Consider the following 14,456-nt stretch of genomic DNA (forward strand, 5'->3'; position numbering starts at 1 on the left):
GAGGGAAGAAGGTGAAACCAGGGAAAGGGGAGGGCAGTATGATTAAGGGGTGGGTCCAAAGACAATGGGAGGAGGCAGGACTATCTCTGCTTGGGGGCAGAAAAGGGCGGGACCAGAGAGGAAGGGGTTGTGCCGGGAGGATAGGGGTGGGGTCGACGGCGGGAGGTAAAATGAGTCCGGGACGCTGGGGCTAGTGCTGGCTCAGCAGGTGATTGGGGCCTGGTGGATCTTCTAATTCTCGGCCTCCCTGGAGACGTCGCGGACAGCGCCTGGGGATCCAGGGGAGGAGATGGGAGAAAGATAAGTTACTTTTGGGCAGCTAGATCTTGGGAGGATTCTGTGGGGTGTCCAGTCCCGACCCTTGGGGACCCACTTAAGTCCCTCTGCTCCAACTCCAGAAGAGGGTTGGGTGGAGCAAGCTCAGGCTAGATTGGGGGCGTCCTCCTCGAGGACCCATTGCTGTTGTCTAATAATGGAAATTACAGGCAGGGTACAGAAGAGGGGAGGTGAAGGATCCATCTAGCTTTCGGTGAAGAATTAGTATCCTGGATGCACTCACAGTCTTCTCCGCAGGGGGTACTTGTCAGGGGTCCTCTTCCTGACCCTGCGCCCCTCAGGTCTGGAAGAAACGCTGCTAATCTGCTCAGAGTGGCCCCAGCACGGGGAAGAGCCTCCCCGAGCCGCCAGGGGTCGCTGCTGAGCCGCAGGTGAGCTCACTCTGCAGCAAAGCTAAGCACCAACAGCCCTGGAGGGGGCCTTTTGGGGGTTTCTTTGGCGAACTCCCTCTTGTGTAGATGACCAAACTGAGGCCTAGATTTCCGCAGGCCTCCAGCCCCTAAACCAGCTGCCTCCTGGACGTGGCCATTTGGATTTCTTGGGCTCCTTCCATTCTTCATATTTCCCCATAAACTGTCTCCTTTCTCATTTTTTCTCATTTTCATGAATGTCCTTTCCATCCTTAGAGTTTCAAAACTCAGAACTCCAAGAGCTATTCTCAGCGCTTCCTTTTCTTTTCCCACCGGATCTAGTTGGTCCTCACATGTTGGCCAACCCACCCCAAAAACTAATCCTGAGTCTGTCTTCTCTCTCTTCTGGTCACCATCACTCTGTACAAACCTCCATCATTTCTCACATGGCCATGGCCATAGCCACAGCCTCCTCACTGGTCTGCCTGCCTCTGATCCTGTCCTAACCGCCCTCCACACAAGCTCCCCATCGATTTTAGGATAAAGGCCAACGCAGCACCGTAGTCTGTCGCTCAAACTCTTTCCTCATCTGCTCCGAGGCATACCTGTCCATGTTCCTCTCCCCACCTCCATTAGCCAGGGAAACTCCTACTCACTCTGTAGTTTATGGTTCATTTCACCTCTCCTGAAAGCCTTTCTCACTTTCCCTTGCTTCCAGGCAGAGGCTATCATCCCTCCTCTGCCCACCCACTGCACCATTAGAGCATGTCCCAGTGGATGGGAGTTATTTACTTGCGGGGCTCCTACAACTCAAAGGCGGGGACCATATCCTTTTGTCTTAGTGTTCCAAGTTCCAAGCCCGCAGCCTGGCACTTGGTAGGTGCTTAATGTTCATCAGACAAGAGAGGGAGTCGCTGGAAGCTCCTGCTTCTTCTACTCTTGCCTTCTCTCTTCCCATTCCCCATCCCCTGGCCTGAGAATAAGATGGTCCTCTCTCTCATTCCTGGGGGATCGATAGGTCTTCCCATTTCCAAGATCCTGCATGTCGAAGTAAAATATGGCTCCCAGTTTGGGGGTGTGCAGGTGTGTGTGCAAACTGGGTGTGAATCTAGAATGCTGAGTGCTTGTGGCAGAGGCAGGGTGCGTGTGTGTGTCTTTGTGTGTCTTGAAGGAGGAGCATCCCACATAAGCTCTGATGACCTGTGGGGTAGTCAGTGAGTCAGTGCTTATATGTGCCACTGTATTCCAGTGTGTTGATGGGCATGTGTGTATTCCTGGGCCTGTGTCTGGGGTGGGTACCTGTGTGCATGAGTTTATCAGAAGTTTCATCTTGAGAATGATTTGGGTGACTTGTAACCTCTTTGGTCCTGAGAGGTGCCCTCCAGCCCCTCCGCCTTGGTAGGTCACTGCATGGGGAGGTAGACAGGGGCTCCCTAGGGGAACCGAAATCTGGTGATATCTTTCCCACAGCTCTTCTTGTGTCAGCCCTCGGGCCCCAAGGAGATGTGTTCCTCACCTCCTGTCCTCACCCAGGCCCATAGGGAGAAATGGCAGCATGTGGAAGGTGGGGAAGGGTTGGGAGAGGTTTGGCAGGTCACTTGTGTATGAGCATTGTCTTTAATTCTGGACTCAGGGGGTGGAGTTTGCCTCTGGAAGTGCCTCCTGCTGCCAGGGGATCAGCTGTAGTGGGGACATAACTGACGGGGCTGAAAGAAGCAAGTCAGAGGCTGATCCTTGAATCCACCACGAATCCTGGGCTGCAGCCACCACACCTCAGTTGCCTCGTCTGTACTATGGGGAGGTTGACGATGACTTGGCTGGACAAAAGTGGACCTGGGGCCAGTTGTTACCACTCTGAGCAATTCTCGCATCCCTTTATACCACTTCCCACTGTGCCTCAGTTTCTGGTGGAGCAAGACAGGGCACTGGAAAGAACCCTGGGCCTGGGTTAAGACTAACAGGAGTTGAGATGTGTTCCCAGGAGTGAGGAGGAGCTGACTTACGCTGGGGGGATGGGGCAAGACCACAATATAGCCCATCCACGCTCTAGCTCAGGCTCTGTGGTGTCCCCTTGGGCACGTTGCTTCCCCTGTCTGAGCCTCAATTTCCTCATCTGTAGTATAAAGGAGTTGAACAGGAAGCTATCTGAGGGTCATGCTAGCCATAAAAATGCTAGGATTCTTTGATTATCTAGAAGGGTGAAGTTCTCTGCCTCCTCCATACCTAAACCTCATGTTTCAGTCTCTCTATCTGTAAATTGGGAAGAATGACACTGAGTTATTGGTATAAATATCTGATCTGGAGATCGCCAGCCTGTTCAGGGTGTTCTCCGGCCACCCCCTCCTCAAGCCGGGACTCAGAACCTCACTGCCCAGTACTTCAGCCCAAGGTGAGCCCTGGGAATCTCCATGGTAACAAACTGGTTATGAACGGGGCTGCAGTTGCCATGGTGACGGGCTGCTCTCCCTCCCTCCCTCTCTCTCTCTCTCTCTCATCCCCCTCATCTCCCCCCCTCTTCTCAATGAACCAGAGCGATCTGTGGGCACCAGCTCTCCAGGTGGGGTGGGGGTGGGGGGGTGGCTGCCGTGCAAAGGGGGTCCAGATTGAGAAAGAGGAAAGATGGGCTGAATCTATAGGGAATGGGGGGCTGTTGGGGTGCCATTGCCATGGTGACAGGGCTGCAGCCTGTTAATTAAGCCCCTGGTTGCCACGGAGACAATGGTGGTTGACGTGCTCTGCGGCGAGCCCTGTGTGTGTGGGGTGTGCTGTGCGCTGGACTCATCAATTCACTGCGAGGGTTTTGGGTCTGGAGGACGGGCATGTAGTTTGGGCAGAGGAGTGAAGGAGGGAGTTCAGGGCCTTGGCTCCAGGAAGACAGAGCTGGGGTGGGTGTGTTAGGTCACGGGGGTAATGATATGCAGATAAGGATGGATAGGGACTGAGCCATAAGGAGGAGCACTGTGCCTGCCTCCTGTGGAAAGAAAACCCAGCCAGGTGGCTCCAGCTTCCTCCAAACGGCCTCATACCTGGTTCAGTGGATGGAGTCCTGGGCTGGAGGTCAGGGAACTGGATTCTAGTCCCCAGTCTGCCGCAAATTCACCCCATGATGAAAATTGGTACCTTTTCATTTCTACACTTTAATTTCCCCCTAAATGAGGGATGGCAAAAAATAATTTATAAAGTCTCTTCCAGTTCCCACATCCTGACACTTAGGCAGCTTCCCTGAAATTTTTTTCTCTCTGAGACGCAAAAGGTGAGGGCTGGTGGTGAACTTTAGACATTCAGAATTCAGGAACAGGCCCCTTCCCAGCTCTGCATCTTGTGTGGCTTGAATGAGAGAGTTTCCCTTGCCCTAGATCTTCCTAGGGCTCTGGGTGGAGTTGGGATGCTAAGCTGGCAGCCATGTTCCTGGGGCTCAGAGCTGAGGGTCACCTTACTGGTGACCTTACTGGCCAAGGCCAGGCTAACAGTGCAGGAGGGTCTGCAATGGTGTTTTCTCAAAGCCGCACTGCAGATGGTTGGCCTGAAGCCAGAATAGGGACGAGGCTTCTTGAGAGGTAAGGGGTGTGAATCGAAGGGGTAGGGTCTCCCTTAGGGGCCATCTCTTTACTCGGTCTGGGCTTAGTCTGAGATAAATGGAGAGAGCACTAAGAGCTTTCAGAGTGGGAAGACATTCCTTGGATTTATGTGACCTAATCCTTTCATTTTGCAGATGGAGATACTGAAGCCCAGAAAGAGAACTTAATTTTTCCCAGGGATACAGAGTTTGGGGGCAGAGGACAGGGTAACTTCACTGTGTCTTGAATTCCAGATGCCTTGTGAGATAGGAACTCCAGTGAGGGTAGGCAGATGGGGCACCCAGGGAAGAGAAATCACCCCTGCCTTCACCTGTGCCCCCCTGGGATCTAGGTTTCTCCTGTGGGTGGGCTCAGTCCCTGAGTGGCCAGGGCTCTGGACCATAAATGAATGGAAATACCTCTGGGGGGACATCCCAGATCTGAGATTGCTGAAAAAAATCTCGGCATTTAATTTATTTCACAGAATTTCGCATATGAAAATGCCACACCTTTTGCTGTGTTACCTGTCTCTACAGAGTAGTGGAAAACCATAATGCTGCTGGGAGTGGTGGTGACGGTGGGGTGTGTAGGTAGTGGAGTGCTTAGAAATTCCTGAGCATGGGTCTTTCCATCTGCTATCCTTTTAGCCCCTGTCACCAATTCAAACTCCTCTCACCTTTCTTTCTTTCTTTCTTCCTTCCTTTCTTTCTTTCTTTCTTTCTTTCTTTCTTTCTTTCTTTCTTCCTTCCTTCCTTCCTTCCTTCCTTCCTTCCTTCCTTCCTTCCTTTCTTTCTTTCTTTCTTTCTTTCTTTCTTTCTTTCTTTCTTTCTTTCTTTCTTTCTTTCTTTCTTTTTTTAATTTTTCTCCCTGGGAAAGCTAAGAAGACCAATTCTTACACCTTGTCTGAATAGCTAGCTCTCCATCCTAACAAGTCCTTCTAGCGTCCATGAAACCCAGTGGCAGTGATACCTTATTGGTGGATCCCTCCAGAGCCCCTTTCTGTCAGCTGCCAAAGACTATGATTGACCTCATCTGAAGCCACTGATAATTGTGAGCAAGGACTCTGAGCTGCGGGTCCAGTCAATGGCTCTGAAAAGTCATGTCCTAGAATGGGGTCTCTAGTGTGGGCGGCTTTTTAGAACCCTTGAAGATCTTCTGGGCCTACCTCCAGTTGCAAGCTGAGGGGCCACCTCAGTCCTGCATTTCTGAAGCCTGACCACAAGAAAAGGGAAAGAGCTCATCTCAGACCCTTCCCTGTTCCCTTTTTAGTAGCCAAGAATCAGAGATAGCTGAGCAGTTTGGTTTGACTCTATCCTTGTCCCTTCTGTTGGAGGCAGGACAAATTTTTAAAAGAATTTATGTTGAGGAAGAGTCCTAAACTAGAATAAAGCAAACTGGATTCTAGATCAAATCCTGCCATTCACTGGCATTGTGTGTCCATAGGCTGTCATTTCTCCTCTTTGGACTTTAGCTTTTTCATCTATAAGATGAAAGTTGTCCATTAGATAAGATGATTGATGTGATCCCCTTCAGCCCCAGAACTCTCCTGAAACTTAGAGGGCCAGTGCTGGGGACCAGGGTGTTCTGAAAATGATTTCCCCTTCTCTCACCCTTGGATGTTTAGATCTTCCAGAGACACAAAGTGTCCAAACCTCTGATGCTGCTTCCTGAGATGTCTCCACGGCAGGCTCAAGTCTGGATTCTAGGGGTTGTCCCAGAGAGGTCCTAGGACAATCAAGCTTCTGGAGGACTGGTGTCAGGGGAGGGGGAGGGACACAGAGAGCATGCTGGCTCTGGAATCCTCAGAAAGCAATCCTGGATTAGGGGATTAGACACTCCCACCCCAGGAGAAAATCTGGTCCCAAACCAACTGGCGGCCTCATTCTTCCCTCCCCCACTGTTACCGGCCAGCCTCCTACCAGCCTGCCCTCCCTCCAGGCTGCACCATCCCCAGTGAGGAGTCAGCCATCCCTGGAATCTCATTGCCGCCTTCTCTCCTCCTCACCACATCTTCTTCCCAGGGTCATTCTACAGAGGGTCCCTGTCTGTAGACTCCTGGGATTTGTCTTGGGGGTGAGATGCTAGGACTCAGTCTAAGCACAATGAGAGGGTTTACTGCAACTCCTCAGATCCCACTCTTCCCATTTTAAGACAGGATGAGCCAGACAGTTCAGCACAGTGACCCTGAACCCCCTGGGGGCAGCACAGTGCTTCAGTTAAGGGCTCTGGCCTCAACACACCCCCGGTTCCAACCTCTTGAACAGCGATTTGGGAAAGGATCTGGTTCTCCGCTCCTCTTCAGGGCTGGCCTCCCCAGCTTTGCAGACAGGCTCCCCAGGGACCCATATTCCATGGCGCCCCACCCCCGCCGCCTCAGTACTCCTCGCCTTCCCCCTAGGGGTCACCCCAGACCCCCAGCCAGCCAGCCGCTGCGGGGCCGCCTCCCCGCGGCCGCGACCTAGTTCCCTGCCGTTATTTTTAGGGCGCGGGATGGCACCTGCCCACGTGCCGGCCCCGCCTGTGCTGGAGAGTGGGGGGCGGGCGGAGCTGCGTCTGCTCGTGGGAGGCGAGGCCCCCATTCCCCGCAGCACCCCCTCCATCCCACCCGTGCAAGCCCCCGGTTTTCGTGCGAGGGGGCCTCCAGCCGCTCTCTGCCAGCCCCTCGTCTCCTCTTCTTCCTCCCTCTCGCGCTCCCCCCCAAAACCCCGCCAGTGGCTCACGCCTCCTGCATACGGGATGAGGTGAGCAGCGCCGCCGCTGAGAGGGGGCGCGCGCGGGTGTGAGCGTGTGTCCGTGTGCGAGTGTGTGTGCGCCGGGCGGGCGGGCACTGCAGCTTCTTCCTCCGTGGAGCGGAGAGCGAGAGAGAGCTAGAGCGAGCGAGAGAGCGGCGAAGGCGGGCAGAGGGGCGCGGGCGAGGCGGAGCAGCCATCCCCGGGCCCGGCGCCGCGCCGCCACCATGCTAAACAACCTGACGGACTGCGAGGACGGCGATGGGGGAGCCAACCCCGGTAAGCAGCGGCCCGGGGGCGGCGAGGGAGGGGGCGGCGAGGAGAGGAGGCAGCTCTAGGGTTAGAGGCAGAGCGGGGGCCGCCTCCTTCAGAGAAGCGGCTGGGACTGACCGGGGCGGTGGGCGCCCAGGGCTGCCTGGAGCCCTGCTCCATTGGAATGCGCCAGGCGCTGTCCGAGGTGCTGGAATGCGCCGCGCCCCGGGCAGGGCTGGGGGCCGAGGGCTTGCCGTTGCCCACAGCCCGGGACAGACATGGGTTAGCTAAGCGGGGGAGGGGGTGGGAAGGGGATGGAAGAGCTAGAATGGGCTGACGTGGACCTCGACGGGCGGGAGGAGGGTTCCTTTCCCCAAGAAGGGACCCCGGCGTCCTGGCGCAGAGCGTTGACCGGCGGCGCGGGGAGGGGGTGGGGGGGTGCAGTCTGCTGCAGTCCCTCGCTCTGAGACTTCCAGCTGAAAGGTGGGGGGAAGGTGTCCATGGGGGGTTGGAGCCCTATGACAGCCCCCGTCCGGGCTGCGGTGTCTCCTTAAGGGGACACTTGGTGCAATCCGGGCCCCCTCCCCCAAAGCTGCCCGAGGTCCGACCTCAGACTGAAGCGTACCTCCTCCGGAGATTTTCAGCTCTACTTTGCGGAATCTCCCTCTCCCTCTCGCGTACCCATGGGTTCCTATTCAGGACGGGAAGCAAGATCAGCCTCCTTTCTTCCCTCTTTCCCCTTCCTCTCGGTACCCTGGGATGACAGTGAGGTTGCCAGGGCGGGGCAAGGGGGAGCCTTTCTAGTCAGCTCTGCTAGCTTCCCCAGTGAGGCCTCAGGAATGGGGTCCCAGCCGCTGAATCCCCGGCGCCGCGGCGCGGACACTGCGGACGCGCTGCGGTGGGTGCGGAGACTCGCTAGGAGCCCAGGGGCTTGAAGCAAGTCCTTTCGCTGCTCTTGCTTTCCGCCGCCCTCCTCCACGGCTTCCCTGCTCCGAGGTCTTCGGGTCCAGCCACCCCCTCGGGCTCCCAGGCCCCCCGCCGCCCCCCAGCGGTCTCAGCCATCCATCACGGCTGTCAGCCGCCCCCACCCCCCACCCTCCAGCGGCGCTGCGTCCCTTGCGCACTAGCGCGCCTCCCGCTCCGGCTGTCTGCGCTCCGCGCCTTCAAACGCTCCCTTGGGCATTGCTTGACCCTCTGAGTTGAGACTCTTGCAGACCTCCGCGGGGGATGGCTAAAGAGCCCCAAGGACTGAAAGAGCGGGGCTTCCAGGGACTGGGAGCCTAGACTTGAAGTCTTCCAGATCCTGGATCCAAGTCAGAGCCAAGTGGCCGCTTGGGAAGGCTGTGGACACCAGGGTCCCCAATTCTTTGTCTAAGACCCCCTTTTTCTCCCTGAGGTTGAGTGGTATACAGGGGTCTGAACCACTGGCTGCCCAGCTAGCTCATCCATCTCCCCAGTAACCCTGGGGTTGCCTCATCCAGCAGCCGCCCCCTCCCCAGCAGGCTTAGGCTACGGGGGAAGAGGGTTTGGCAAAGTCGAGTCTGCGGCAGATTCAGGCATCGCGACGCGGTGCCCAGAGAATGAGTTGTGTGTGTGTGTGGGGGGGGGGGTCATTGCCATCTGGGATCCCCTTCAGATGCCTCCACTCTGAGGACAAGGGCTCAGGCTGAGAGATAATCTCTGCTCCCCCCAGACACAGGGTATGGTCCGATCCCCTAGCCCCTGCTTTCTCTACCCTGAGGTTTGTGCCTTTCTGGGCCTTGGGGTTTCCATGGGGTCTCAGGAGGCCTAGAAAAGAGGCATCTGTGTGTGGAACAGGATCGAACTAGGACCTCCCTTCGGTTCTACCCACTCCCCATTAGTTAGTTTCTAGACTCTGAGTGTAGAAGGCCCATCTGGAGACCTTCTCTCTCTGTGTAGGGTCCGGAACCTGGAACTAGAGTGGCCCGGACTTGGGTTAGATGTTTGGGGTCCCAGAGGGAGACTGACTCCTAGCGATGCCCCAAGATGGTCATAAGGGGCCCTAAGGACCTGCTGGGCTTGAGGGAAGAGGGACTATCAGACCAAGAGCCTCTGCCATCTCTGATCTTATGTTCTTGGGGATGTAGGTGAGGACCTGGGTACTGACCTCAGGGAGGTGGTAATAGCCCGAAGAGTAAGAGGGCTCCTCTGGACTAAAGAAGAACCCTCTGGACTAAAGAAGACCCCTATCCCCTTGGGGTCTGACGCCCTCCCCCACTCCCCCAATCTGGCTTGGGGATTCCCCTAGGCCTGGCCCCAGGCCCCCGGGGGAGGCTCCTTAGCCCGCGCCGCTCGCCTGTTTCCTCCGCGGGAGCTCTGGCCGCCGCAGCTTAATTGAAAGCCGATTCGGGCTGAGAGCTCCCAGGGGGCGGGGGCGGGGGCGGGGGCCAGGCGGAGAGGGCTCAGCCTCAGTCTGGCCCTGCCTCGCGCGCGCGCGCGCCACTCGCCGCTACCCATCAGCCTGCGTCCTGGCTCTGAGGATTCAGGGCGAGTTCCCCCTGCTTCTCTGAGAACTCCTGAAGCTCGCCCTTCTTCCCGCAACCAGTGCGCCCGCCGTTCCAAGGAGGGGACGAAATCAGCCCGTGGCAGACGAGGCCGGGAGCCTAGCGTCCCGTCCAGATGGCGGGTGGAAGGGCGGGACCCAGGACGAGCCTATTGAGCCGCCCTCTCCCCGGCCTTCAGCTCCTAGATGGGATCCGGCCCGGAGCCTGGCTCCGCGCTGCGCGTCGCGTTACATAAGCGGCTGCGGGCGCGTGGCCGCCTCGGGTAGGCGCTGTGCTCTCGCCCCGCGCGGTCGCCATGGAGACCGGCGCAGGGCTGCCTAGTAGCGGGATCTCGGGCCAGGACGCCCCCCTTGCCAGGCCGCACGCGCCCCGGGACCCCAGGAAGGAGGAGGGGCTTGGAAGGGGGCGTGAAAGGCAGAGGGGAGGGGCTCTCGTGTCCTGTTGTTCGGGCCCCCAGCGGACGCCGCCGGGAGAGAGACCCAGATCCACAGGGCCCAGGGCCCCTAAATCTGGGAGCTTGGGGAGGGCTATGGGATGGGGAGCCCGGGCTGGGTGGGGCACCATGTACATGAATAATAATCGTACTTGTAATAGCAATAGTTCCGTTTATGTGCCAGGCGCACCCAACAGGCATTATTTCCCTTAATCCTCAGGACAGCCCTGTGAGCTAAGCACAATTATTATCCCTTTGCAAAGAAGGAAACTGAGGCTTAGAGAGTTTAAGCGACTTGCCCAACATGTCGACACAGCCAATGAAGCTGGAACTGGAGCCTAAATCTTGACCCCAGCCCCTTTCCTTAACCATCAAGAAATTTGTTCTCATCCCCCTCCAACCCTCTTGTTCCCACCATAGTGTGGTGAGAATATGAAGCATCTTGTCAGCATTTTAAAAGGAGGAGGGACCCACTTCTTTTTTATTTCTCCTGTTCTCTGACCCCAGACAGCTCTTCGGAGACCCTGGGGGTCAGGAGGGAGCCTGGGGGAATTTACCTCCAAAGACTTTTTTTTTTTTTTTTCCTGAGCATCTATTATGTGCTAGGTTCTCACTGGGGGAACAGGTCTGTCATTTCCAGGAACTCATATGTGAGAAAGAAGAGGTAATGGTGCCCCCCCCCCCCAGTTTGGGGATCAGGAGTTGCTGGCTTGATGGATGAGGTGGAGGTCGTAGCAGGAGAAGGTGGTGGGTGTCCCTTGAGCCAGTGAGGCATCCCTTCCCCCTTCCACGACTTTGAGTCAGGGATGAGATTGGATTTGTAATGGGTTGTGCTCTAGGGATGGACCCAGGCTGGGTGACTAAGGAAGGTTTCCAGGAGGTAAGGAGGAGAAGGATGGAGGAGGATTTGGGAAGATGGAGGTGGAGAGAGACATGACAGGAGATGAGGGGACAGGAAATTCAGAATACATAGGGCCTCAACTTCATTTGGGATTTGTTAATTGGGGAGTCTCCCCAGGGTCCAGAGAGATGTCTACTACTGGGATTCAGCCTTGGAACTGAGAAAGGGTGCTGGCTGAAGCCAAGGTAAAGTGCCTGTGGGGGTCCCCTATATCTCTCTCTCTCTTTTTTTAAAGATTTTATTTATTTATTTGAGAGAGAGAGCACATGAGGGGGGGGAGGGTCAGAGGGAGAAGCAGACTCCCTGCTGAGCAGGGAGCCCGATGCGGGACTCGATCCCGGGACTCCAGGATCATGACCTGAGCCGAAGGCAGTTGCTTAACCAACTGAGCCACCCAGGCGCCCTCCCCTATATCTCTTTGAAAGGACCTCTCCTAGATGCCCAAGAGCCTTTCTCCTTGGGTGATCTCATCCAGATGCACGGTTTCACACACTTCCTCCACCTATTCTCATGGGTTACCCTCATCTTTTCTCTGCCCAGCCTCTTTCCTGGGCCCCACTCTGTATATCCAAGTGGCTTCTGGACATACTTGCTTGAGTGTCCTATTCTACCTTACCGTCGATCAAATTCAGCATCTTTCCACCCCAATCTCTTCTCTTCCCCCATTTATTAGATAGCACCATCACTCACCCATTAACCTATGCTAGAAACCCCAGGCATTACCCTAGATTCCCCCTTCCCACGTCCCCAAACATCTGGCATAGAAATATGTGCCAGTAATTCTTGAGTCTGCCCATTGCCCTGCATTGCTCTGGTCTGGGTCATCATCAGCCCCTGCCTGGATTGCTTAAATTCTCAAACTAGCATCTGTATTCTTCATCTAAAGGCCAGAGTGATTGCTCTAAAACAGGACACCATTCACGGCACTTCTTTGCCTCAAACTCTTCGATGACTTCCCATTGTCCTCTGGATGAAGGCCAAAACCTTGAATATGGTCTGCTAATCATTTAAGGACCCAGCCCACACCTTCCGAGGCTCATCTTTTCCTAAGTCAGTCTCCACCTTTCAGCCCCTCTCTCCATGCCCCTTCCTCAGACTCAAGTCAGATCAAACTTCTTTCAGCATTTCTGACCCACTCTGTTCACTCTCCCCTCTGGGACAGCGAACATGCTGTTCTCTCTGCCTGGAACATCCTCCCGCCTCCCCTCCCAGTCTAGCTCTTACTCATCCTTCAGTTTTCAGCCTACTCGTCACTTCCTCTGGGAAGGCTTCCGTGACCTCCCAGGCTGGGCTGAATGCCTCTCCTATATTCCCACAGTCCCTTGTTCATCTTCTATCACAGAATTTACCACTCTGGGTTGGAAATTCCTGGATACTAGTTTATCTCTCCTGCCTGTGGGTTCCCTGAGGGCAGGGACAGTGTCTTGGTCTGTGTTTACTCTCCGCTCCCTCCCCATGCTTGTACTGGCACATGGGAGAGATCCAGTGAATATGTGTTGATGGAAGATGCATGAGGAGCATAGAAGATGCCAAATGGGTCACTTCTCCAAGAGATGGAGTATCCTTTGGGCCTCTGGCTGTAGTATTCTCTATCGCTGCCTCTGGGAAAGAGCATGCTTCCACCACAGAACACCAGCATGGTCCCAGGTCTGGTCAAGGAGGGGAACCCGGCGAGTCTTGGGTGCCCTGGTGAATGAAGAAGGACCCCCAAGAGCAAGGAAGCACTCACATGTTCATTAAAAACGTAGTATGTGCCAGGGAGTGCACTGGGCTCTTTATACGTGCTGCCAACGAAAACACTGCAGTGGGCTACTGTTAGCTCCAGCTTTTTCTGATGTGGAAACGTAGGTTCAGAGAGTTCCAGTGGCCACACAGCTGGATGCGCAAGCAAAGGGATGACAACCAGCTGGTGCTAGACCCCTAACTCCTCTGCCTTCTCAGGTGATGGCAACCCCAAGGAGAGCAGCCCCTTCATCAACAGCACTGACACAGAGAAGGGAAGGGAGTACGATGGCAAGAACATGGCCCTGTTTGAGGTGGGTTGCTGGGGTGCGCCCCCCTCTCCAGTTCATTTCCCCATTCATCTGCCATCCCTCCCTCCCTCAGGAGGTGTCCTTCTTTCCACATCCTCCTCAGGTCCACCTTCTCCTTCCCGTCACCCCTGCTACTCCCTCTCCTTACCCCGCCATCCTCTTTCCCTGTTTTCCATGCCTATTCCTCCTCCTTCCCCATGGCATCCCAGCCCCAGTGGTTTGCCATCCTTGCCCCCATCTCTCCTGGCCTCCTATGAAGGAGCTCGCCTGTCCCTCCCCTAGGCCCTTGTGTCTTACCACTGCCACCCTCCCTCCACAGGAGGAGATGGACACCAGCCCCATGGTGTCCTCCTTGCTCAGTGGCCTGGCCAACTATACCAACCTGCCCCAGGGAAGTAGGGAGCATGAAGAGGCAGAAAACAATGAGGGTGGAAAAAAGAAGCCAGTGCAGGTGAGGACTTTGGGGGAAAAAGAATGAGGGAGGAAGGAGGGGTGGAGGGGACAAAGGATGGCGATACAAAAGAGTGTCCGTTGAAGGGATGGATGATGGAGGCAGAGGGCTAGGAGTAAGGGGCTGAGAGTGAGGAAGGGTTGGGAGATGAGGGATAGAGATGGAAGGAGGAGGGGAGAGGGAAGGGGGGTGAGCACCAGAGGGAAGAGGGATGAAGGGATGGGGGTGGAGTAAGGAGGAGAGTGGGGGATGGAGAATGGGGAGGAGTGGGTCTGGGGCATCTGCAGTGATTAGGGGCTGCATGAACTGACGCTGGCCTCCTCGGCAGGCCCCACGCATGGGCACCTTCATGGGCGTGTACCTCCCGTGCCTGCAGAACATCTTCGGTGTCATCCTCTTCCTGCGACTCACATGGGTGGTGGGCATTGCAGGCATCATGGAGGCCTTCTGCATGGTCTTCATCTGCTGCTCCTGTGTGAGTGACACCTTCCCCCTCCCCACCCCCCTGACCGCTGGGGCAGAGCAGAGACCTGGGGTGGGGGCAGGGAGGAGGGGAAGCATGAGACCTGAGCTTTTTATAGGAACCGCTGCGTATGATCTTTGAGAGTAAATTAGGTCTGGCCAGTCCTTCCTGCCTCTCACAGGCTGGTCCCTGATGGCCACTAACCAGGTTTCACCTGGATCTGTGTTTGTGTGTGTGTGTGAGTGAGTGAGTGTGGGTATAATTACACAAGTAATGCAGATTCATTGATGAAAAAGATAGGCGTACCGAAGGAAACCAAATGCACCTGGAAAACCGCAGTCGTTAACATTTTGGTTGGCCCAGGCTCACAAAAAATGGGAGTATGTGTCACAAACAGCTTTGTAACAGAATCCTTTCCATCCTCCC

At 55.7% G+C, this 14,456-nt stretch overlaps 1 protein-coding gene across 4 annotated transcripts in view; it reads left to right on the top strand.

Moving 5' to 3' along the window:
* SLC12A5 (solute carrier family 12 member 5) overlaps nt 1-14,456 on the top strand; it is a 46,007-nt gene that overhangs the window by 9,008 nt on the left and 22,543 nt on the right. The window contains exons 2-5 of one of the 4 annotated variants that reach the window (XM_045885866.3): nt 7,169-7,251; nt 13,025-13,119; nt 13,436-13,567; nt 13,896-14,042. In XM_045885866.3, the coding sequence (XP_045741822.1) occupies nt 7,200-7,251; nt 13,025-13,119; nt 13,436-13,567; nt 13,896-14,042 (426 nt within the window). In that variant the 5' untranslated portion in view covers nt 7,169-7,199. Of the gene's footprint in view, nt 1-7,168; nt 7,252-13,024; nt 13,120-13,435; nt 13,568-13,895; nt 14,043-14,456 lie in introns of those variants that run through there. The other 3 variants (XM_064573277.1, XM_045885865.3, XM_064573278.1) reach the window with 3 other exon arrangements.

This window comes from Mirounga angustirostris, unplaced genomic scaffold, assembly GCF_029215605.1.
Source record: "Mirounga angustirostris isolate CCGP_5_RB_7025 unplaced genomic scaffold, mMirAng1.0.hap1 SCAF_10, whole genome shotgun sequence".
NCBI classification, from domain to species: Eukaryota; Metazoa; Chordata; class Mammalia; order Carnivora; family Phocidae; genus Mirounga; species Mirounga angustirostris.